We start from the raw sequence: 26,115 nt of genomic DNA, 5'->3' as shown, positions 1-26,115 counted from the left end.
GTGTTAGCCAACTTAGTTTCCTCAATCCAGCATGACTAAGTTGAAAATTCTACTTCCCTCCTCTTGCATCAGTGTGTGTCCAGTTCCCTCCTGATCCCCCCAAGCTTCTCCTTTCTCTGCAGGTTTCAGCAAGTGCTGAAACTGTGCTGCAGATCAAAACAAACAAAAAAAATTTTCCTTCCAGTAGCACCTTAAAGACCAACTAAGTTAGTTCTTGGTATGAGCTTTCGTGTGCATGCACACTTCTTCAGATACTGAAGAAGTATCTGAAGAAGTGTGCATGCACACGAAAGCTCATACCAAGAACTAACTTAGTTGGTCTTTAAGGTGCTACTGGAAGGGAAAAAATTTTTTTTGTTTTGACTATGGCAGACCAACACGGCTACCTATCTGTGCTGCAGATGGCGCTGTTTGTAGGTTCAGGAGCTGGTTCCTGAGGGAGCACTCTTAAGACCAGAGGTGTTTAACTGTCTCTGTGTGGTGCAGCAATTTCAGCAAAGCTCAATGCCTATTTACATCACTCGGGGTCTCACAATCTCTTCTTTTGTCAAAATTTGTTGTGAAGATGAAGTGAAAGTGTCTGCGGAGGCCTGGGAGGAACAGATTGAACTCCATTTGTCTTTTCTGGAATCTGAACAAATATGGATCCCTTTGCAGACATTGATAAGTGGGCTAATCCCAGCTCCTTTCCTAACATGCCGGGATGCTGCCGATGTCCTGCACCAGTGAATAGCTAATGCTTATTGATCCTTATTGTTTTGTTTTTGTCTAGGCATAAATTCAGTATGTAATTAGTTCATTTTGTTGTACATCTCCTGATTTTAGCACTGATGCAGGGCAGACTGTGGTGGTTTTTTTAAAAAATAAAATACCGTAATAAATAGTGTGTAGGTAAAAGCCCTAAATGCAATCCCCTCACTCAGCTCCTGACTTCTCTTGATTTATGATAGACATTCCTTGTTGTGCTATATGGATGGCCCACACCAGCCCTGTGATTAAAGCACAGTCAGGAACTAATACGGCCAGGGGCGAGTCCCACTCTCTGCCATCTCTTATTTTTTTGCTTAAACCCCCCACCATCAGCGTGGGTTTGGTTGCTTGGCATCATGCAGATATGCAGCTTGTATATGTATTCTTCTTGTTGTTGTTGTGTCGTTTAGTCGTGTCCGGCTCTTCGTGACCCCATGGACCAGAGCACGCCAGGCACCTCTGTCTTCCACTGCCTCCCACAGTTTGGTCAAACTCATGTTGGTAGCTTCGAGAACAGTGTCCAACCATCTCGTCCTCTGTCGTCCCCTTCTCCTTGTGCCCTCCATCTTTCCCAATATCAGGGTCTTTTCCAGGGAGTCTTCTCTTCTCATGAGGTGGCCAAAGTATTGGAGCCTCAGCTTCACGATCTGTCCTTCCAGTGAGCACTCAGGGCTGATTTCCTTAAGAATGGATGCGTTTGATCTTCTTGCAGTCCATGGGACTCTCAAGAGTCTCTTCCAGCACCATAATTCAAAAGCATCAATTCTTTGGCGATCAACCTTCTTTATGGTCCAGCTCTCATTTCCATACATCACTAATGGGAAAACCATAGCTTTAACTATGCGGACCTTTGTTGGCAAGGTGATGTCTCTGCTATATGCATTCTAGACCTGTACAGATTGTCTATATATATTATCTGTATATTACTTTAGGTTTGTGAATAGGTCCACTCTGGGACCTGCTGCCTGGCTTTTGGCTTTGGCTGATTAACATTCTACGTCCTTTCAAATGTGTTTTCAGGGATGATTGCTTTGTTGTCGCACTTGTTTCTGTATTGTATTTTGTCTTCTCGTTTTGTATTTTCATGTTGCGAACTGCCCTGTGATCTTCGGATGAAGGGCGGTATACAAATTTAATGAATAATAATAAGTAAAAAAAAACAAATTTCGTAACAATAATAACAATAGACTGCAAATCAAGAAGCAGCTAGGCCATGGTAGGCTGGACACTTGCCAGATGACTGAACAGGAGGTGAAGCAGAACCAGGACTAGAATGCAGCTGAAGGACTTAGAAAAGTGTGAAGGGGGCAAAGATTGTAATAGCAAGGCAGGAGAAGAGGTGTCTGGGTCCAGGGAAGCAAGAGCCAAGAAGATTCAAGAAGAAAACTTTGCTTAAGCAAGAACAACAGCTTTACTGAGCAGAAAAGGGACACGTGTCTGATCTGAAAATACTGTATTTTTCACTCTATAGGACGCACTTTTTCCCCTCCAAAAATTAAGGGGAAATGTGTATGCGTCCTATGGAGCGAATGCAGGCTCCTTGGCTTCAGTGATAGCAACGCGAAGCCTCCAAAGTGCAGAGGGAGCGCTCCCTCTGCGCTCCGGAGGCTTTGCGTTGCTTTCACTGAAGCCTGGAGAGCGAGAGGGGTCAGCAGCACTTCCCCCCACCAGCCCCAAAGAGCAGGTCGAAAGGAACCCGAAGCCTCCGGAGCACAGCGGGAACTCCCACCGCGCTCCAAAGGCTTCGGGTTGCCTTCACTGAAGGCGACTGAACGCACCTTGTTTTAGAGGGGGAGAACAAGAAAAAAAATTCTCCCCCTCTCTGCGCAACGCCCCTTCAGCAAAGGGGCAGGAGAAATGGAAAGGGCTCTGTTTCTCCTGCCACTTCGCTGAAGGGGCGCTGAGCAGAGAGGGGGAGATTTTTTTCTTCTTGTTCTCCCCCTCTAAAACAAGGTGCGTCCTATGGTCGGGTGCGTCCTATAGAGCGAAAAATACGGTAATAGGAAGAAAGCTTGCAGAAAAACTGACTACCAACTTCCTTGGTGGTAGCTGTAATGCTACTGCATCGATAGAACCATGAGCTTTCTATGACATCCTACAGCTCAGTCAGCAGCTACCAGGTTGCTGAAAATGTGTCACATGCAGATTTCTGGCTGCTTCCGCCCTCTGTCCTTGCAATCCTGTTATCTCCTCATTGCATCAGGTGTCAGATTCTGCACTGAGTTTTGCACATGCTTCTGGAGGCCTTCGTATGGTTCCTAATTTTGATTGCCGGCGTTATGTATCAAGCTGGCTCTAAGTGCTCCCAGAGGTTTTTCCATATTGTGTGCTACGGTGTGCAGTGGAAAATGCTGCCAATGTAGCAAGCTCTTGACTCTCGTAGGCTTCTGTGACCACCTTACTTTGCGTGCAATCATTTCGACACCTTTCCGTGCGTAGAGTTCTTTGTCTTCTCTGACTGTTGATCTATAAGGCTCAGTGTCCATTGCTCATAGATCAAAACTTTGTTCCCTGTCTCTATAATTTGTTTGTTCTAGATATCGATGAGTGTGCAACCCACAATGCCTGCCCTAGAGGACTATGTCTCAACTCCGAGGGTTCCTTCTCCTGTGTGGCTTGTGGCATCGGCTATATTGCATCAAGGGATGGAAGAACATGCGAAGGTATATTCTGTAGCCAGGTGTGGTGAGCAGGGAAGCTTCCTCTTCATGGTAAAGGTAAAGGTAAAGGGACCCCTGACCATTAGGTCCAGTCATGGCTGACTCTGGGGTTGCGGCGCTCATCTCGCTTTATTGGCCGAGAGCGCCGGCGTAGAGCTTCGGGGTCATATGGCCAGCATGATTAAGCCACTTCTGGCGAACCAGAGCAGCGCATGGAAACACCGTTTATCTTCCTGCCAGAGTGGTACCTATTTATCTACTTGCACTTTGACGTGCTTTCGAACTGCTAGGTTGGCAGGAGCAGGGACCGAGCAACGGGAGCTCACCCCGTCACAGGGATTCGAACCGCCGACCTTCTGATCAGCAAGTCCTAGGCTCTGTGGTTTAGCCACATTGGCCTGAAGCATGTAGCCACAACCTTATTGTGACCATAGGTCAGGGATGGTCAGGGATGATGGGAGTTGTACTCTAGCAACAATGAGGACCACTGTTTTCCTTTCCCAGGCTTAGCTGATAACTATTGGCAATCTGCTTCATTGAAGAAAGTGGATTGTTTAGTCAGTGCTTCATATTCTGCACATACTTCATATCAGCCATGCTAGCTAAACTTTTTAACCACTGACATGTGAGGTGCATATATTTAGGAACACCACCCTATTTTATTTTAAATTGTTGGTCATGTATTTTGAATTGTTGTAACCTGCACTGGGAGCTCAGGGTGAAGGGTAGGTAATAAATTAAAACAACAGCAGCAGCAGCAGCAGCAGCAACAACTTCCCTGTACAGAGACAGTGTCTCTTAATACCTGTTGCTAGTGATAAATAACTGGGGGTTTTCATCACCTTCATATTCTTGCTAGGGAGATTTCAATGGCAACTGGTTGACTCCTGTTAGACTCCTGGACTTTGGTCCAATTTAACAAGGTTTTTCTATCTTACATGTTTACTTATTCTGCCCACTTCCTCCACTTCCTCATCAAGTCTGTCCTGCTGTCCTTCCGGATTGGCTCTAAAGTTTTTTCCCCAGGGGGGACTGCTCTAGGACAACAATATTGAAGCTTTAGGCACATAGCTCCCCTCTGCTAGAATCCCAGGAAGTGTAATCTCTCAAGGGTACTGGGAACTGTTGATCTGTGAGAGGCAAGCTACAATTCCCAAGATTCTTTGGAAGGGTTGTGTGCTTCACATGTATGGTTTGTGTGCACCTGGGACTTGCTTAGGAATCTACTTCTTCTCCCCCCCCCCCCCCCCGCTATTTGGTTCACCTTTATCACATCCACAGCCCAGCAAGACAACAACAAGAATCCCCCGACAGCATACAAATCAATCTGGCTAACACGATTCAAAAATACACACTCATACCCGGCTCACACACAAAAACAATTCTCTATTTCTGCTTTTCAGTCGCAAGGGTGGACAGAACCACCATCAGCTGCTTCAAAACGGCAGAGCGCCTACAGAAGAAGCCTAACCTTTGAGCTGAAGAAACTTAAATGAGCTTCTGAAACTTAAATGAGCTTCTGAAATGAGTTTTAGAGGGAGTAACGGCAGAACTCTGTCCTTTTAGATAGGTTTCTGAGAGTATGCTGCCAAGGCAGTCTGCAATATGAATGAATTTTTCCTTGGGCGCACTGTCTTGACCAGTATCCCCCATCACTAACTGCCTGTTCTTTCCTCTCTAGATATTGATGAATGTGCCTCACACACAGCCTGCCCTCAGGGAATCTGCACTAACACCCAGGGTTCCTTCACTTGCCAAACCTGTGACACTGGCTATGTGCTCTCATCTAATAAGCTCACTTGTGAAGGTAAAGATACTGGACTTCATTCTGCCTGGTTGAATGACTGTAACACTTGCCACAAATTAAACCTGTAGGTAGTGTAATAGCTGGACAAGCAGAGATTATGATCAGGATTGATTCTTCCCTTCCCCAGTATGATTTATCACCTAGGACATCTCATGCCACATTGATCTTATTTTACTTCTGTCTCTGGCTATGCCTCCATTCACAAAAGTCCTGGGCACCAGCAACCTAATGTATTCGGGACTCTCTGGGTTGAGAATATCTGGCAGAGATTAATACATTCATTAATGAATTGGTTGCAGCTCCTCGGCTAACTTACATTAACTCAAATTAGAGCAATTCAGAGGAGAAAAAGAAAATGGATCAGGGGAGTGAAAGGAACGAGTGCATAATTATTCAGAAAGATTAAATGAGACAAACCTGCCTAGTGATTTCAAACCACAAATTAGGGGAGGGGGTGAATGGAAGATATTGAATTTTCAGTGTCAAAACAACCAAGGGAGAATAATTAGGCTGGGGTGCAAGGGATATAAATATACCAACATAAAAATAGAAAAAGTACTAACAAAGCCAAAGTGAATGCACAATTAATTAGAGAACATTGTGAAAATGGCTCAGACAACCAACTTAACAAAGTGTTTGCAAATATAGTTCAGGTAAGCTTTTATCTGGTTAAATAGGCCAGTTGAAATAAATTTGCTACTAGCAAAAAATAAATAAAAATGAATTAGCAAAGATCAATGGCTTTTTATTGTTGTGAACTATCTTGAACAATTCATTTTGTAAAGGAGATGTGGAAAATGTAAACATACATAAATAAAAGTCTCCTCTTAAGGTGGGGCTGGGATAATGGTAGTTGTGCAATTAAGAGTAACAAAAGTGAAACCCCACCACCACCTCCCTGGAATAGGGCTAAAACAGGGAAGATTCAGAACAATGGGAAAGCAAGTATTATAAAAGAATCAAGTCCAACTGCCTTTTCCCCCTTGCTGTTCTTTTTGCTTCTCTATCTTCCAAAACCCGATAAAGCAGACATCTGTCTTGCACATGTCAAAAGCATAAAGTACAAACCTGGACACTATGTAAGTACTGTAAATAACAAATCACACACCCATGATTCACCCTGAAACCGAAGGACATAGCTTCAACAAAATCAACATAACTCAAAATTAGGAACTCGCATGTTTACAAGAACAGGGTCCATGCGATGATATATTTTGTTCTCCAGATGGTCCAAGGGCATCAAAAATATTTGAATAATCTACAGTTTGGATAAACAGGATTCCTACTTGGATGACTACATTTGTCTTCTCTGGAATCTTTTGCAGTTGTTGATGAGTGTGCTATATAAGGACATGTCTAGCAGACCTGCATAACTGGTTCACAGCTGGAGGCAGTAATGCTTCCAAATGCCATTTGCTGGAATCCTCAGGAAGAGAGCGCTTGGGTCCTGTTTGCAGGTTTCCCACAGGCACCTGGTTGGCCATTGTGAGGACAGGGTGCTGGACCAGATGGGCCACTGGCCTGATCCAGCAGGCTCTCCTCATGTTCTGAAAACTCTACTGTAAAATTTTACAGCAGACTACTTCACACATTATAGGTCCATGGGAAACTGCCTTAGAGTCAGACCATTGGTCCAGCTAGCCCGGTTTCATGCTTAGAAAGCTCAGGTCTGAGAGGTTTTCCATTTGTCCCCACTTTTCCTAGGAAAACCTGCTCTTTACCACTGAACTGGAGCAAACGTCTTGTTGCGCAGAAAGGAGGAGGAAAAAACTTAAACACATAGCAGAGTTCCTAAAAAAAATAGACCAGAGGCAATTGTACTTCATCCCCAGAGCTTTTACTGGTACAGTGCTACCTCTGGATGTGAACGGGATCCGTTCCGGAGCCCCGTTCGTATCTTGAAGCCAACGCAGCCCGCATCTGCACGTGCACGGGTCGCGTTTCGCCGCTTCTGCGCATGCACGTGACATCATTTTGAGCGTCTGCGCATGCATGAGCAGCGAAACCCAGAAGGAACACATTCCGTTACTTCCGGGTCGCCGCGGAGCGCAACCCGAAAATGCTCAACCCGAAGCTACTTCAACCCAAGGTATGACTGTACTGAAGGCAAATAAGCATAAATGGTCAAAAATCCCATACAGTTAGGGTTGGCGCAGTCCATAAGAAACCAGTTGCAGCAAAAAACCAATAAAACTTACAAACTTATAAGACCTTATAAGAGACTTATAAGAAACTTATAAGACCTTAACACTACAGCATATGGAACAGAACACTAGAACAAAGAGACAGAAAACAGAAAGTGAGAGAGACCCAGGCTCCTCCTGGCCTGGGTCAGAAAACCCGATTGATGTTTGCTGTGATTCAGCAGTAAAGATCAGGTTTTCCAGTGGGACAAGCAGAAGGGTAGACAAGCCCTCACTGGTCACAAGGTTTCAGGCAGGAGCTTTCCCCAGCCCTTATCTGGAGATGCAAGGAATTGAACCAAAGACCTTCTGCACATAAAACGTGTTGTGCCACTGAGCTACAGCTCTTGCCCCTTAAAGAGATCACATTTCTAGGCTTGTGTTTTATTAAATTATAGGAATACATCTTTTAAAAAGATAATATGTGAATGAGACAAACACACGTTGGAAGCAGTTGCGTCACAAGTGCATTCATCAAGAGTAAGAACTGTCTGCAGTTGTCTCCTGGGTGCACCCTTGGTAGCAAACCTGGCTTTGTTGCCACTTCATATTAGGAATGGCCACAGAATAAAACAAACAAGAAACCAAGAAGAGAGGCTGAACATCAGTGAGATGGGTTTCATTATCAAAAAGAACTGGAGCTGTTTTTCCTCTAGTGTGCTGACCAGTTCACAGGACCCTTGTGTGCTGCAACATGCTGAAATGGGGAAGTGCATTTTGCTAGCATTTTCTCCCCCTGCAAAGGGAGCCCCTGATTTATAAGGGTGCAGGTGTTGGGGGCGATGGAGTAAGGGAAGAGGGAACACATGCCTGCTATCATTCTGTAATTTCTGCTGTTTCCTAGCAATGTGCCAGAGATATATGTTCAGCGTATTTGTATATACAGCTTCAGTTCCTACTTCCTGGAAAATAATTTCCTCTTGAAATTTCAGGGTCCTACAAATAATACCATTGGGCCCCTCAAGACTGCTTTTTTAAAGGGTGTTTTCGGCAACATGTTATGGATGCAACAATAGTGTATTAGGAGTGGGTGTATTTTGGACTGTCCACACATCATTCCACTATATTAATTGTTCTGTGGTGCTTCCCCAATGTTATTACATTATTGTCACCTGGAGGGGCACTCTTGCACTAGAGTACAACAGAGGGGGGACAGAAAAGGACCCAGAACATTTGTGGTATAAAAAGTTACAGGATTTCAGCAGCAAGTTGCAGGACATGCTGCAAAACTTTTGCAGGCACGAACAGTATACCCTCCTGGGAACAAATGAACACAATAAAAAAGAAGTCTGGGACGGCTAATATCCATCCTAATTCTAGCTCTTAAGTTCTACAATAGGGAGTAAAAGCTTCAGGAGTTATGCATAAAAGACATTGTTGTGACTGTATAAAACAGATGTATAATTTTGCCATTTCTCTCCAGCTGGTAATTGATTGTGTGGGAGTCTTTTTATATATGAGATACGTTTATAGGGGGAAATCTTTTGATGTGACTACCTAAATTGATGTGCACTTAAGAAATGGTCCTGGGTACGAGTGTGATAATTTCTTGGTGTTACTTTACAAAGTTACATTCTTTTAGATGTATACACCTTAAGATGGTTTAAGAGGACATCTACAAATAACACTACATCTGCAAAAACCTTTTGTTGTATCACACAGGAAAACTCATTGGAGAGCTGTGAACATCTCTTCTGAATGCATGTAATGGCCCTTAAGTAAGGAAAGGAAGCGAGTCTGTTTAATTAGTTGATGGATTGGTCGGCGCACACATGGGGGTGCGGGGGAGGTCCAGTTCCTTGAGGAAGTCAAAGTACTGCACATTCTATTCTTTTACTGGACTAAGATTGTGTTTGCCTTCCCCTGTGACTGACGCCGAGGCAGCTGGGGGAGAGATAGCTGGAGAATTCCTTCAAAGATTAGACTGACCTAGAGAAGAATATCACTCATCAGAATATGGGTCAAAGACAACTGTGTAGAGATAATTGCACAGAGAAAGAAATGTGTGTTTGTTACCTTCCTAAGAATTGAGCTGAGGTTTGACTAACATAAATTACCTCTGCAACAGCTTGCACATAGGTGCTCTGTAAATATCTCTTCTATGCAATTTTTTTGTTTTTGTTTTAAAAAGAGCTTAGGCTTGCATAATTCCTCTACCTGGGACCAATTTTTCTATATGCTGTGTTCCTCCCCTCCTTGTTTAAGTGTTGCAGCTTCCCATAATGGCTTCAAATTGTTCTCTAACATTAATCATGTCTTCCTTTGCTTGGACAGATATTAATGAATGTGAAGACGCAAACACTCACTGCCTGGGAGGCGAGTGCTTAAACACACTAGGCTCCTACAGCTGCCATTGCCGGGCTGGATTTGAGCTCTTCAATGGAAGCATCTGCGAAGGTATGACAGATTCTTCCCCAATGGATCTGTCCATTCGTCTCCCATTGAGCCATGTCTTCACCATTAGCTCAGGAAAGGGAAGAAGGAAAACACAAACAGTATATTTTGGGGCTTCCCATTCTGGACCATGTGGCCCTGGTGCAAGCCAGCCTCCTAGGGTCAGGAAGAAATTGCCACACCAGCTTGAATATCATAGGCTAAAGGTACTCCAAGCCAGTGGTTGGGAGAGTGTTCATGTTGGCAACAAAAAAATTGAGAGAATAAATGAGCATTTGTCAAGATAAGCACCTGTTCCCATCTGTATCACATGGAGAAATCTTCAGATCTTCACATCATCCAGTTCCTTCCCATTCCCAACTCTTTAAGAAATGCCTCAAAGGCGTAGCTATTTTCACATGCCTGTGACAATTAACTAAGATGTTTGGATTCAGTGGATCTTCCCCTTTCCTTACCCACTTCCTCTTTTCTTTTCCTCATTTGACTGTTCATTTGTATTGTGAGCCCACCACCCGGGCCCTGTTCTCATTCTGTGTTCTTCTTCATTTCCTTCTGTATTCTTTCTTAATTCAAGTGCCTCTTAAATAAAGTCATTTCCATACAATCAAGCAAAACATGCCCAAGTTGCGTTTTCCCTTGTGGAAACTCTTGCAAGCTCATATAGAACAATGTCCCTTCCAGAAACAAAAGATCCGTGGCTAGCATAAGCATCAGGATGCAGCAAGCATTGCTGCTGGACTTGAAAGAGCTGTCCTTTCTATAAGGCTATGTATAAGGGCTGACAAATAGGAATACTCAGTAGCAGCTGCTACTGAGTATTCCTATTTGTCAGCGAGTTGTCTGTAACTGTCTTTGCTCTCCTGTAGATCTGAATGAGTGCCTGGACAGTGGCATCTGCAGCCCCAATGGCGAATGCCTGAACAGCCATGGATCCTATTTCTGCATTTGCGCTCTTGGCTTTTCAAATGCTGGTGGCGGAGTCAGCTGTCAAGGTAAGATCCTAGATGCTAGAATGGCTTTGGTCTGCTCCTCTGTCCTCTTGGACCCTTCATGCCAATAGTGATGGAAGATCATGCGGGAAAACCCAAGGGTCTCTCTTCCACTTGCTCCTTCTAAATTGGTCCAAGTTCCCTTCAATATCCAGGCCCAGTTCATAAGTAGCTTGATTCAGCATCACCAAACCCACACTGCTAGCCCTCCATTAACCTGGTGAGAGATGATGGTGGCTTAGAAGCTTTGTGGAACAGGAAGCTTCAGGCTTAAGGCCTAGACCCTCTCAGGATACTGTTCAGGAATGTCCCTAGATCCAAGGAATATGGTCTTCCAAGAGTCAGTGGATGCACCTCCTGTCATGTGGCCTCTCTTCTACGGTCCTCACTTGCAAGGGTGAATTTGGGGCAGGGGTGGTTGGTGGTTTGGAATGTGCGGCTGTGAAAGGGCATCAGGGCCCACTTCAAATTTGGCCCAAGCCCCAATCTCAACAAGTTGATTTGGGCCCACTTCAAATTCAACTCAAATTCATTTGAACTTGCCCATCACTCATTTTCAACCCTTTCTGCTTCTGTCCTTGGTCTTCTGCCCTCTTTCAAGATTGTTTGTTTGAAGTTGCCAAATTCATGCTGTGCTTTTTTATGTCGTCTTATATTCCCTTCTCCAGATGTAGATGAATGTGCAGACCAGTCCAGGTGTTTGCATGGCCAGTGCCTCAATACAGAAGGGTCTTACAGCTGCTTGTGTCAAACTGGCTTCAAACATTCCCAGGAGACTGATGATTGTATAGGTAAGAAGTGAACTCTAAAGGAGGAGAAATGTCTACAGAATAGGGCCAACTAGTGTGATATTCAATACAAATAGCAGTCATTAACTGCTAGAGGCTCTTGTCTTGCACATCAACCACTGTAGTCATAGAAGTGGTGTTGGACTCCATTTGGCTTTGGGTGTGTATATTCCCTTATTATGTTTGTCTTTCTGACTACTTATTTGAAATGCTTTGCCTTGGATTACAGATGTGGATGAGTGTGAAGAATACGGGGATGCCGTGTGTGGCACATGGGAATGCCAGAACACCTTGGGCTCATATCACTGCATTATGGGATGTCCAGCTGGCTTCCATCGCACATCCTTTGGCGAATGCATTGGTGGGTTCCATGTCTGTAGAAACTCTGGGGCATTCAAAAGACAAGCTTCTGCCTCTTTCTGCCTTATTGTGCTCTCATTAAGCCTAGGCATCTCCCTTTTTTAAATGCAATATGAGAAACCACCTTTTTTCTTTCCCTATTAGGAAGATTGTTAAGGAGCTGTATGCACAAGATAGGCACTTCAGTACTAGGAGCCTTTAATAAAATATAGCCTGCCAGGATTTATTGGCCAACCCATCTCTCTCTTTCCCTGTCTGTTGCAAACTAGATCAAATAAGCAGGGGCTGGGGGCAGTGTAAATATTAGACTTGGGTCCTATAGTAGTTGTGAAAGGGGAAATGATCTGCTGGAGACAACACAGTTTCGATGCCTTAAAGATAAGCTCCAGTTCCTTAACATTTTGGGAGTGTCAAAATGTAGATACATATTGTTTCCTTAGCTAATACCATGATTATTTTCTGCCCGTCCCAGTAACAGGTGTTACTAGTGTCATGACTTCAGGGCTTCTCCTTAGTGCAATGCAATCTCTAGCTAATACTGTGACTCTTGCCAGTCACCAAAATGTTTCTTTTAATGTCCAGTATGGAATTATCACATAGGTGTGTGTGATCTGCATAGGAAAAAAACACAAGCCCAATGTTAATCTGTTTCTGAGATGCATTTATGGTGGAGTAGTCCGAAAACCTCCTTGCTGCTCTGCAAGTAAAAAAGGTTAAGTGCAGTTAGTTGAGCACCTTTGCACCATCAGACAACCTGTTTCCTTTGACCTGGCTGTGCCCAACATCATTGACACAGTCACATCCTTCTTGCATACTTTATAACAAACATATAGAAACCATCTGAAGCTCGCCTGTACTTATTTACAGCGCAGTGTTTTAAATTTGTTTTTGTTAACCAAATTCTGCTTATACTCCCTTTCTTTCCTCATTCATTTTTCCACATTCTTCCTTCATCAAATTCCTTACCCCATAAAACAGCCCATTCCTCTTGACATCTTACTTCTTCTACATGTCAGCTTGCTTTGTTTTCTGAACACCCTCAGATGGTGTTGCAATGAAGTTCAAAATAGTTCATTGAATTACTTCCTATTCTTGCGTAAATGTCTGGTCAACTGAGGACCTAGAGATGTCCCTATTGCGAAAGATGGAAGATTGCTAGCCTATGATTGTGATGCACAAGTGGGGATGGGCTTGCTATGAAAATAGACTCTGTGCTGATTCATCTGTCCTTCTTCCCTGCAGATATTGATGAGTGTGCCAACGAGACTCTGTGTGGCAGTCATGGGTTCTGCGTCAACACAGACAGCTCGTTCCATTGTCTGTGTGACCGTGGCTATGAAAACTCACCTTCAGGCCTTGACTGCGTTGGTAAGAGTCACTCAGCATTCTAGTTCCATGTTACCTCTTTCTTCTAGATGCTGACAGCTCTCCAAAATACGGGACCAAGATCTGTTCATGCTTCTGCTCTCATTGTCGTAAATTCTGCCCTCATGAAAATCCAGCCCCTCATAATCCCTAGTAATAAAAAGTCTTCTGTGATTAGGCCCTTATACTGGAGGGCTAGGACTGCAGGCAAAAGTAGCCCCAGATGAATCTCCAAGACTCATCAGTTCCTTTTCTAAAGGTGTAACAAGATGTGATGATGGCACGACCCATGTGTTATGTATAAAGCAAGGGGATGCAAAAGAGCAGAGGATGGGGGGGGGTCTCATCATTCCCCTCTCCATGCTTTCCCCCCTGAAACTGCCTCTTCCTATTTGCTTTGTACGCAAAAGTGGCTTATACATGTATTTGCACTTGGAGCCCAAACTTGAGAATGTAAAGTTGCAATCCCTGGTTTAAAACACATTACAGCTGCCATCACACATCTGTAAATGAATGAACATGGTGAGAAATGAGAAACCCATTAAATGAGGGGCTACATTTCAGGGCTGGCCCTACCATTAGGCAAAAGCTGATACTGGGTGTTAGGAAAGGGCTGCAAATTAATTTATAAAAGTGCAGTCCTAATCGTGTCTACTTGAAAGTAGGCCCTATGGACTTCATTGGGGCGTACACCTGAGTAACTGAGGTTAGGACTGCAGCCTTGTTTTTGTGCTTCTATTGCCATGGATGAGGAGGGTTGCTTGTGGAGTTTTCTTCCTCAAATGCCAAAATAGTTTGACTGGCTTTGGGTACTGTACCCCTTGACCGTGGGGGAGCATTTTCTGCTCTGCCTCAGGTAGCAAAATGTCTTGGGTCAGCCCTGCCCAGTTTGTTTATTTTATTTTCAAGGTTTAGTTGTGAAGAGAAGGAATGGCAAATCAGAAGGCTTTGGGGCAGATGTAGGGCTTCTTAATGCACTTATAAGATTTTGTATCTTGCAGATGTGAACGAATGTGAGATGATGGTTGCCGTCTGTGGGACAGCACTTTGTGAGAACGTGGAAGGTGCTTTTCTGTGCTTGTGTTCCAGTGACCATGAGGACTATGACACGGAAACAGGCGAATGCCGCCCCCGAGCAGACATGGGTGAGAGTTACTTGCTTGGCAGGGCAATGCAAGACACTGTTCTAGTAAGAAGAACCACAAATTCATTTTATGGGTTTGTATAAAAGGAAGCCCTGCAGTAGGTTCTTCACCTTTAGATCTGAGTATCTAAACAGTATGATCTGCTGATCAGACAAGCTCAAAGAGACTTTTGATCTAACCGAGTCACAAAACAATTTATTATGCACATGATGACATCACTTCTGAACATAGTTCCACCAGTCATCATCTTGTCCAATCAAGGATGCAGTAATTCCTATGTGAAAAGGCATAGCTCAAAATCTTTTGATAAGTGTAAGGATAGTAAACTGAAACTTGAGTTTCTTAAGGCTTTTCTGCATGACTCCAAATGCATGCCCTAAATTTTATTCTTACTGAGACTTTTATAACCCCCAATCTGACACCAGCAGTGTGATGTCCCATTCCCACATAATGTATCAGGGAGAGGGCAGCTGTACTGCAGAGGTGGTGGCTGTGCTGCTGTTTGCAACTTTCTTCTCTTTAAAATAGGTTGCATTCTAGCATTACTTATATGGTAAAATCCTGAGAATACCATGCTCTGCCAGATGCCTTTAATCAAATGGATACAGTAGTCCAGGAACCTTCCTAGAGCTCTAATGAAGACACCCACATTATCAGTGGGTGATAACAAAAAGAAAACCCCTACATTTTCTCTCTAAACTTAGGAGGACCCGGAAGGCCTGTATCTTTGCATCCCAGAAGCTCAGAGAGGAAGGAGTGCTACTATCATATTGGTGACATCCCACTATGTGACAGTGTCTTGGCCAATAACACCACCAAGGAAGAATGCTGCTGCACAGAAGGAGCAGCCTGGGGAGACAATTGTGAGACACATCCATGCCCCGTCATTGGCTCAGGTGAGACATTTGCTCTGTAGTGTTCTCTGCCAGATCCAGTCAAAGAGAGAGGTCACCATGGCTTGCCATGTTCAAGTTGTGTGCTGCAATAATGATATACTTTATGTGTGGTTTTTCCCTCTCTTTCTCCCTATCCCGCTGAACTTCTTGTTTCTTCCCCTGTTTTTGCCAGTGGAATATACTGACATTTGCCCTAGTGGGAAAGGATATATCCCTGTGGAAGGGACGCTGATTTTTGGACAGACATCTTACACAGGTACCCCTTTCTCTTTTTCTACCCGTTCCACCAGGCATCTGAAGGTCAAAGTTAGGTGTGATGTGGAAGATCTCAATCAATCACTCAGTCAGTCAGTCAATAATTTATTGTACAGTCCTAGACCTGTTAAAACAAAACAGAGTAAAAACATGACCAATAAAACATAGCCATATTTAAAATACAATATGATACATCAATAAAACCTGAGATACAGATTGCAATTAAAATGAGAGCACCATCTTATGAGACCTTTGAGCAGAGAAGAGGAACTTGGCCTCTAATTCTGTCATTAACTTGCTTGCGTTAGCCAAGAAATATTCTGGATGCCATTCCAGAAACCTTCCAGGATGTTCCTAGAAGGGGGCAAGGTTGCTGTTACATTCCACTCTATGAACATTGCATTCAAAAAAGATATGACCCAAAGTTTTGACTACTTCATCTCCACAGGGACGCAGACAATCTTCACATGGGATGCCTTGCCAAATGTACTTTCAGAGTGGGAGATCTGTAATCAGAACTCTGAACCATTTTTATCTTGACTTAAAAACTGAACCATTTTTATCTTGACTTAAAAGCAGCTGGTGGGGGCCTGCAGCGGTCGGACAGCCTCCCCCCACATACCTCCGCCTTCTGCAAGCTGCAATTAGTCATGAAATTGGGGAGAAGACAGATACAATCTGGCCTAAGGATGGGGTGTGTTTTGTTTGTTTGTTCCCATGTTAATACAACCTTCACATATTCGCATTTCACAAACCAATATGTGAACAGAAACACAGCTACCCTTCAAATTTCACACTTCTCCAAATATATTGATGCAGTTCTTCAACCAAAAAATGAATTCAAGAATGTGTACATTAGGGGAAAGTGTATAGAAAAATACATACGTGACAATCACATAGGTAAATGCACTGTATTAGGGGAAACTGCTTGCAAACATGTGTGTGGATTTTCATGAAGACTCCCCCCCCCAAAAAAAAATAACACAAACTGATGCTGAAATGGTGTTAACTGAACTTATGATTGGAAAAATGAGAAACTGAGAAAAACCTAAATCAACAGATCTGCGATACCCTCCAAAACTTTTGTAATCTTACTTGTGACAGTCTGTGAGAAAGAAAGATTAGTAGGAAACATCACCAATAAATCTGGGGATGGCTCTATACAGAATAAGACTGTGAACTACAAATTGTCAGGTAGTTAGAGATCAGGCCAGAAAATAAAATCTGGCAGCCCCTCAGACTGACCAAGGCAGACTCTATAGAGTTCTTAATGGAGCCTTAGGAAAGGACCCAGGAGGCAAACTGAGTTTAAAGGTAACATTTTGCTGTAAGTGCTCATAAAATGGTCTACTTTCATTTGTGCAAGTCTTAGAATTTATCAGAGTATGTAGAAGATGAAGGAATTAAGTAGAAGGAAGGACTGCAGTCACCTCTCTCGCTTTTCATACCTTCTGCATTAGACATACAGAGGTGGTTTATGTTCCAAAAAATGATTAGTTTACTCACTTGTATGAGTATAATGGAACTCACTGGAACACATTTCCAGCACCCCTCAGGTGCCATTCTAAGAAAGTGAGGGAGGTGTTCATGGTGAATTCCAGCACCTCTTTTTCTGGAAAAATAGCACCGAATATGATAAACCTTCAGTTTAACAGGAGTAAGGTTTAAAAGCATAGAATCTTTCCTGCAGCAGGATTTAGTAGTAGTATTGAACTGAGAATTGAAAACTCATGGTTGATACTTGCTATCTAGAAAAGTTTTTCAGCCTGAATAATCATTTTTGAATGTGGTCATTTGTTCCATTAACTTTATTATGGGAACAGGAGTTGCTCTTCACTATATGCTACATGCAGAATTGGGAGTAGGTTTTCCACACTGTGGGGTGGGGGGGTATGACACTTTTCTCTGTGTACACCGAAACACCTTTTTATTTAAGCACAAATATTTCAACATTTTGAAAACAAAGATGAAAAGTCATTAACGTGTTCTTTTTTTAAAAAAGAAAGAAAAAACCTGCTGATAAAATGGTACCAGTAGGAATGGTAACTGTGAAGGGGTGTGTTGGCAGTAAGGTAAAGGTAAAGGGACCCCCGACCATTAGGTCCAGTCGTGGCCGACTCTGGGGTTGCGGCGCTCATCTCGCTCTACTGGCCAAGGGAGCTGGCGTACAGCTTCTGGGTCATGTGGCCAGCATGACTAAGCCACTTCTGGCGAACCAGAGCAGCGCACGGAAACGCCATTTACCTTCCCACCAGAGCGGTACCTATTTATCTACTTGCACTTTGACGTGCTTTCGAACTGCTATGTTGGCAGGAGCTGGGACCGAGCGATGGGAGCTCACCCTGTCGCAGGGATTCGAACCGCCGACCTTCTGATCGGCAAGTCCTAGGCTCTGTGGTTTAACCCACAGCGGCAGTACTGCCTACCTATTGTGTCTCTGTGCATGTCAAAATACACGCCTCTTAAAAAACAGGGAAGAGTTAGCACTAAGGTGATCAACATCTCTAGTCAATTGTGGTGTTGTTCCATTCTTTCCCTCAAACTTGGGTTTTTTTTGCAGTCTGGAAAGAAAAATAAGAATTATGGGGTGGGGGGAACACAGAAGAACTATGATTGGATGACAGTGTCAAAGAGATGCCCTGTAAAAATAATGACTGAAAAAAAGGTTGGCTTTGCCACAGAAAATTTGTAGGGTGGACGTGTTCTAAAAGTCACTCACAACTATGATGAGGCACAACAGGCCTGACCAACACAGCAGCACACATTAAATGAATGCATCCCAGAATCCTCTAAAACAGGCAGGTGTTCAATAGCAAGTTAGGTGTGAAATCAGTTCTCTGAAGATAGACAGCTTGAAAAGCACCACCCTTGAGAATAAACAGGAATTTGCTTCAAAATGGAAGGTTTTCAAAGAATATCTGAAAAATAAATATAGTAGTTTAAATTCTGTTGCAGCATTTGAGGAACTTCAGTAATAGCTGCAAGGTAGATCTAAGAAATTAGATATATTAAGAAAAAGTTTAATTATGATAAAAGTGTGTATTGGCGATAAGTAATATGAAATCGAAATATGGAATAGACGGGAGGTTGGGTCTTTAGCGTTAACACCAAAATATGTTTTATTGTTTGCTAAGAAAATTATGTGTCTATGGTTATTCCTGTGTGTAATTTGGTATTTGTGGGTTTTTCCCCCCTTGCTGTATCAATAAAAATCTTTAAAAAGAAGAGAATAAATAGGTCAGGGTCCCCGTAGGTCTTAACTGTTTTGTTTCTAGGTCTGATTAAACCTCTCTCTCCCACTAGATGCTGATGAGTGTAAAATGTTTGGCCACGAGGTCTGCCGTAATGGTCACTGTGTGAACGTAGCGCCAGGCTATGCCTGCTTCTGCCGCGCCGGTTTTATCTATGACTCCAGCAAGCTTGAATGTATTGGTGAGAAGTCTCTTTCTAGCTGCTTGATATATTTTCTGTGCTTTGTAGAATTGCCCACACAATTGTAGGGAAAGGCCCCCCCCACCCCCGTTTTTATTTTAAGCATCACATGGAGTAAGTAAGGTACTCCCTGAAATTCTGTGCACACCTGATCAGGGGAGGGAGGGAATCTTTTTCTGTGTGAGAGGGTCAAAGAGGTCCGTCTTACTGATGTAAACTTTTCTGCTGAACTTCTGTGGCTGCAGATCTAGATGAGTGTGAAAATGAAGACGCCTGTGCAAACGGCAAGTGTCTCAACACAGCTGGTTCCTATCATTGCTTCTGTAGCCTTCCCCTCGTGCTGGATGCGACCCGCAACCGCTGTGTCAACGTTTCCAACAGTGCAGGTGAGTGCAGTTCTGACTACAGTGCAAAATGGTCTCTAAAAGCAGGTTTTGTAGCTCCGATGGCTTTTCTGTTTCTTTCACTGGCAGATGATGTGGATGAACTTGACATTCACTTAGACATCTGCTGGCAGAGTGTCTCCAACTACATCTGCAACGAGCCACTGCTGGGGCAACGAACCACGTACACAGAATGCTGCTGCCGCTATGGAGACGCCTGGAGTCAGGACTGTGCACTCTGCCCCCCCAGGTCCTCTGGTGAGAAGGCACAAATCACTTGGGATTTGGGGATGGGGGGCGGGGTTCTATCAACAGCTAAGGCTAGGCCTCAGATAAGATTTCCACTGGGCAAATCCACACATGAGCAATTGGATTCACATCACTGACTTGACCCTTCGCAGTATCTCCAAGAACTTGAGTCATCATTAGCAATGTTACCAAGAATGTATTATTAATACGTTGTTAATAATGTTTAATAATGAATACATCTACTGGTGGCGCTGTGGGTTAAACCACAGAGCCTAGGACTTGCCGATCAGAAGGTCGGTGGTTGGAATCCCTGCGATGGGGTGAGCTCCCGTTGCTCGGTCCCTGCTCCTGCCAACCTAGCAGTTCGAAAGCACTCAAAGTGCAAGTAGATAAATAGGTACCACTCTGGTGGGAAGGTAAACGGCGTTTCCATGTGCTGCTCTGGTTCGCCAGAAGCGGCTAAGTCATGCTGGCCACATGACCCAGAAACTGTACGCCGGCTCCCTCAGCCAGTAAAGCGAGATGGGTGCTGCAACCCCAGAGTCGGTCACGACTGGACCTAATGGTCAGGGGTCCCTTTACCTTTACCTTTATCTGTTGAGCTAATCCACATCAAAGACACACTGTGACCTCACAGATATGACTTTGTCCCATATCTATGGGGATCTTCACCAGGGTTGTCTCAGGAGGAGCTTTCAATCCAAAAAATGAAGCTTCATCCTGGGACCCATGAGAAACCTTTTCATGGGTAAATCCAAGAAATACTAAATAATATTTTTTCCAGCTTGACCATCATAAACAAGAGTCACCAAAATCAAAAAGGAAAGGCACATCCCTATACGACTCGCAATACCCTTTTTGCATGTGGTGCAGCTATTTCTGTCTAGTCCAAACTTTAACCTCAACCCCAGTCCACTCTAATGGGTTTGTGGTCCTTTGTGCACTGTCCGGCATAAGAACATAGGAAGAGCCTGCTGGATCAGACCAATGGCCCATCTGGTTTAGCATTCTCTTCTCAGAGTGGCTAACCAGATCCTAGTAGCAAACCCGCAAACAGGACCCAAGCACAAGAGCACCCAGGTATACTGTCTAGCATCCGGAATGTGCTTGATTTGGTTGATTGCGAAGACTTAGTAACTCACTCTTCAGTCATAAAACTTTAGGAGTGACTTACAGTGATTAGCACAGGAATTGTAACAATAAACTCAACATAACACTTATCAGCAACAGCCTTGGTATAAAATGAACAGTGACCATCAGATGTAAAAACACAACATTTTGAAATCGCCTGGGCAAATAAAAATGTCGTTATAGGAAGCTCTTCTTAGGTTCTTAGGTATCAGGCCAAGGGCTCATATAGTCCAGCATCCTGTTCTCACAGTAGCCAGCCAAAGAGCTGGGCAAACCTCATTGGGAAGAACTTTCCATAAATAAGGCACCACCCCAGAAAAGACCCTGTTCTCTGTCACCATTTGACTCATCTCAAAAGGTAGAGGGACTTGGAGAAAGGCCTCCAGAGATTATCGCAAGACTTGGGCAGGTGAGATATGGTGGTGTGTTTATCTGCCTCTTTTCTCTATGTCTCCCTCCAGAGGATTTTGCTCAGCTGTGCAATGTTGCCAGAAGTGAGGCTGAACTCCGAGAAATGCCTGGCTATGAATATGGCCCAACCCAGGAAGACCATCAGTATGGACTCTACAGGCCAGATTTAGAACCCTATTACAACCAGTTGGGTCTTGAGTATGGAGCACCTGATATCAGCCTCTCAAACAGAGAACCGAGTCATGGATTTGACGGTGATTCGTCCCTGCAAGCAGCACAGCTCCGCCCAGCACAAACTCAGCCACGCTATGTGCCTGGCCAAATTGGTAAATGCTAAAAGAAAGAAAAATGGTAGAAAATTCTTCTCATACCCAGGGATGAGCTACAGATACATTAGCAGACTGTAGGCAGACATTTGCTCAACTTCATCTTGGAGATTCTTTGAGCTAATCTCTACCCAGGGAATTCACAAAATACCACTATTGTAATTAGCAAAGCACCGCATGTACAGATGTACTGGGTGCCCCAAAAAAACCTAGGGAGAAACCAGGACTGGGTGCATAGCCTTCCAACTATAAAATCGTCTTGAGGGCTGAATATCTGCTGGGGCAGCCTCTCAGCTGGAGTTAGCTCCATAGAGCCAAATCTGGGGACACCTATTCAAGCCACTACCTGTGTATGATCTAGTCAGGCACTTCACATCTCAAGCAGAGACCCTGTAATAACTGTCTTCCTGGAGCCGGGTGTGTTAATCCAAGTAAGGAGGTTTGTGTGTGCATATCACTAGCAGTAAATTGGAAGCACATTCAAATCTCCATTTGGATGGCAGATTTATACCTGGTGTGAATGGGGAAATCTGCTTCCACACACAGATCCTTGTTGTTAGGGCGAGGCGGGATGGACAGAGAGGGCAAAAGGAGGGAAGGAAATCTTCTTCTTTGCTTGACCCCTTACCTACCCTTTTTCTTAGCTCTTAAACTTGTTATTATACTGAATTATAGAATAGTAGAGTTGGAAGAGACCTTGAGTGTCATCTGGTCCAACCCTCTGCAATGTAGAAATCTCAACTAAACCATACATGACAGATGGCTACCCAACATCTGCTTTAAAAACCTTCAATGAAGGAGAGTCCACCACTTCCCAAGGGAGTATATTCCACCATCAAACACCTCTTACTGATGTTTAGTTGGAGTTGAATGTTTAAAACGAAGGGGAAAGTTTTATTTAATTTATAGTTAAAAGCAGGGTTAATGGGAAAGGAAATAGGCTAGAGCAAAGATACACAAACCATGACATATTTTATCTGGCCCATGTTTGTCTTTAATACATTGACCATGTGTGTGTCCCTTGATGCTCTGTTTTCTGGGTAGACTCTGAGAGTCCCTCTCTATACTGGCTTATTGTTCCCTTGTGTCTTCAGGACAACGCTACAGCAGCTTTGAAGGGTTGCGAGCCGAGGAGTGTGGGATCCTGAATGGTTGCGAGAACGGGCGCTGTGTGCGAGTGCAGGAGGGCTACACCTGCGACTGCTTTGATGGCTTCCAGTTAGATTTGATACTCATGGCCTGTGTGGGTAAGTTGCCAGACCTTACAGAAAGGAAGAGCTGGTATACAGTAGCTGCTGAAAGACTAACCTTTGATTTTCAGGAATCGCCTTAAATGAAACCATAGGTTCTTGGGCAAGTGGAGAGCAGAAGTAAAGAGAAACATGAGTCATTTGGGCAAAGCCTGCCTGCCCAGGAACTTATTGTTTTGTTTAAGGTGTGGGACAGAACTGGCTTACAAACTGGGCTTTGTTTTCTCAGAGAAATGGGGGTAGCAGAAATTTTTTCTTCTTCAACCTGATTATTACCTCAGAACCTATTAGCAGACTTCATGACTATAACATCCAACCATTTATTTATTTATTTTGTTGGTTGCATTATTTGCCCAAGGCAGCCCAAAGCAATGTACAACCATTTTATTGTTTTTCCCCATCCAACCACGTTCAAACTGGTGTAACATCTTGTCTGATGAAGAATTCTGGATAATTTGAAACATGCCACATCTTCGAGACTTTAGCTTTGTCCTAATAAAGAAGTTAGGGACGTGGGTGGTGCTGTGGGTTAAACCACAGAGCCTAGGACTTGCTGATCAGAAGGTCGGTGGTTCGAATCCCCGCGACGGAGTGAGCTCCTGTTGCTCGGTCCCTGCTCCTGCCAACCTAGCAGTTCGAAAGCATGTCAAAGTGCAAGTAGATAAATAGGTATCGCTCCAGCGGGAAGGTAAACGGCATTTCCATGCACTGCTCTGGTTCGCCAGAAGCGGCTTAGTCATGCTGGCCACATGACCCGGAAGCTGTCTGCGGACAAACGCCGGCTCCCTCAGCCTATAGAGCGAGATGAGCGCTGCAACCCCAGAGTCGGCCACAACTGGACCTAATGGTCAGGGGTCCCTTTACCTTTACCTTTTAATAAAGAAGTTGCCCAGTTATGGACTTTGGTGTGTTTTCCCCCTTTAGGCACCAGCCCAGATACCCTTGGTTTTTTTATAGATTTGAATAAGAATCTGATAGTACACATACAAAACACTGAACAATGGCCTTTGCTACCATCAGCCACAGCCAGCATGGGTCAAAGGCCAGGTATAATGGAAGTCATAGTTCAGCTACATCTCCGATCATCACTGGCCATGCTGGCTGTCCTTTGTGGGACTTGGGGTCTGCCCAACATCTGGAGGGCCACAGATTGCCCACTCCGGCTTTCAATATTTTTTATTCATTGGCTCTTACACCCACAACATTTGCCCCCCCAGCTCCCTCTGGCCCAACAGGAAGCCATGCTTGTATGCAAATAATACATGTGTAGAACAGAACCTGGGACTCAAATGTGGGTGATTTTATATGCACTCAGCATGTCGTTTAAGCCTGGTCTTGTTGTGGATTCTACCAAAAGGGAATAAGAGAGAACTTCTGCACTGCTGGGCCTAATGGATGCACTGTTTTTCTCTCCCCCATCAGATGTTAATGAGTGCGGGGAAGCAAATGCCTCTATGACCCTGTGTGAAGGCAGCACTTGCGAGAACACAGAAGGCTCCTACCGCTGCAACTGCTTGCCTGGTTACGTAGCTTTAGCTGAGCCCCACCGCTGCGTGCCAGGGACAGCTCAGAATGCAGAGGCCGCGTGACCCACAAAGCAGCCATGGAACCCCTACGGACATTTGCTTTGAGAACTGTAGGTCTGCTCAGCCAGAAAAGAAACAGCTTTAAAAACCCGTCGATTATTTCCCAAACGACAAAAACCTCATTGGGCTCAACTCACAGGGACAAAGGCCAGTGAGAAGCTGCAGAGTTCCTTCGTCTCTCTTGCTGGCCCGCTCAGCCCAGGCTTCCCGCTTCAGCTGTGGTGCAAACACTCAGGTCCCAGTCGCTTCATCGTGTCCCGTTTTATAGGTTGTCATCCTCATTTTTATCAATGTCCTTGGCCTCCAAATAATAACTTTCATTGTGTGGGTCATGAGTATGCTCACCCCTATTCACCTATTTTGCCCTCCAGTTCATATCATGAAGCTGCAGAATTTCATGCCATGGGAATCACTCTCACAAGGCCTCATCCATAGGACAAGTATTCATTTCCCTCTCACCCCTCCACAGGTTCATATTGTGTAGGGTCTTTTTTAACTTACTGCAAAACCACTCCAATGCAATTTTACTCATACTCGTTACTGTGGGATTCCCAAGTCACTCTGTCACAGTTGACAAAAGGACAGTAAGGCACAGGACTCTTCCAGCTGTGTGTGCTAAATGGGCAGCAACCCCCAGCAACACAGGTACCACTTGGACTCTGTAGATTTCCCACAGGGAATGAAAAACATTATTCAGTCCACGGGTGTCACAAACATTGCGGCTTCTCCTGTCCAAGTCTGTCTAACCCTGTCCCAAAGCCCCCCTCACTAGCAAGAAAAGGGGCAGAGTCTTTTGTACCTGAGCCAGGAAAAAGGGGTGGTCATGTTCAACGTGTATGGATTCTATTTATATAGTCTGGCACAGATTGGATGCTGCCTCTCTTTATTCATCCAAACCATGGACACCCACCCCTACACTTCCTATGGCTGCTGGAGTATTGGCTCGGGGGGGGGGGCACGGGGACGACTACAGCTCTTTAGTTCTGAGAAGTTTTCTTTGTGGTGCTTTTCTATTGGGAAAAATTCAACATGATGTTAAAATAAATGGTTTTTATATTGTGCCTTACAGCTTTTAGGCTGGAGCTGGTCATGAATGTTTCTGCCTTTATCCTTTCCCAAGCTTGGCACCGGAAGCCGCTGCAAAGAGTTAGCTAAAAGCCAAGTGGGTAGGGTAAAAGAGAGGAGCTGGTTTGTAAACTGTGGATTTTAGGCCTGGAATTCCCAAACAGCGGTATGTGGTTCACAGGGGGTTTTTTAAGGTCGTCCGCAGGCATGGCTGAAGATGGTGGAGCAGCTGCTCTGTCATTCGTAGGTACGAAGTGAGCAGGCCATTCACAGGAGGCACTTCCATTGCATTAAATATTAATACTGATTTTTAATTGCATTTATATTTTACTGTGTTACAACTGGATTTCTATGCAAACAAAAAAGTCAATAAAATACACTTAAAAATCATACTGCACTTAGTGCAGCACAAACAGGCACTGGCTGGGGGCATCCCCTTCCAACCACACTGTTTGCAGACCTGGGAGGTCTCTATATGCAATGTCCTTGAAATAGCATATGATTAAGGCCAGGAAGGAGACTCTTGAGAGTCCCATGGACTGCAAGAAGATCAAACCTATCCATTCTTAAGGAAATCAGCCCTGAGTGCTCACTGGAAGGACAGATCATGAAGCTGAGGCTCCAATACTTTGGCCACATCATGAGAAGAGAAGACTCCCTGGAAAAGACCCTGATGTTGGGAAAGATGGA

The 26,115-nt window shown here is 44.2% G+C and overlaps 1 protein-coding gene across 1 annotated transcript in view; it reads left to right on the top strand.

Moving 5' to 3' along the window:
* Positions 1-25,426, top strand: part of LTBP2 (latent transforming growth factor beta binding protein 2) — a 133,732-nt gene extending 108,306 nt beyond the window's left edge. The window contains exons 19-34 of the mRNA XM_083609362.1: positions 3,288-3,413; positions 5,092-5,217; positions 9,675-9,797; positions 10,661-10,786; positions 11,452-11,574; positions 11,801-11,932; positions 13,174-13,299; positions 14,298-14,441; positions 15,146-15,337; positions 15,510-15,593; positions 18,896-19,024; positions 19,270-19,410; positions 19,498-19,665; positions 21,249-21,524; positions 22,619-22,771; positions 24,197-25,426. Coding sequence (XP_083465488.1) covers positions 3,288-3,413; positions 5,092-5,217; positions 9,675-9,797; positions 10,661-10,786; positions 11,452-11,574; positions 11,801-11,932; positions 13,174-13,299; positions 14,298-14,441; positions 15,146-15,337; positions 15,510-15,593; positions 18,896-19,024; positions 19,270-19,410; positions 19,498-19,665; positions 21,249-21,524; positions 22,619-22,771; positions 24,197-24,363 — 2,336 coding nt within the window. The 3' untranslated portion in view covers positions 24,364-25,426. The remainder of the gene's footprint in view (positions 1-3,287; positions 3,414-5,091; positions 5,218-9,674; positions 9,798-10,660; positions 10,787-11,451; positions 11,575-11,800; positions 11,933-13,173; positions 13,300-14,297; positions 14,442-15,145; positions 15,338-15,509; positions 15,594-18,895; positions 19,025-19,269; positions 19,411-19,497; positions 19,666-21,248; positions 21,525-22,618; positions 22,772-24,196) is intronic.
* The last annotated feature ends 689 nt before the right edge of the window (positions 25,427-26,115 follow it).

Source organism: Podarcis filfolensis, assembly GCF_964270895.1.
Source record: "Podarcis filfolensis genome assembly, chromosome: 1".
NCBI lineage: Eukaryota > Metazoa > Chordata > Lepidosauria > Squamata > Lacertidae > Podarcis > Podarcis filfolensis.
Note: the sequence above shows the minus strand (reverse complement) of the source record. Positions and strands in the feature narration are given on the sequence as shown.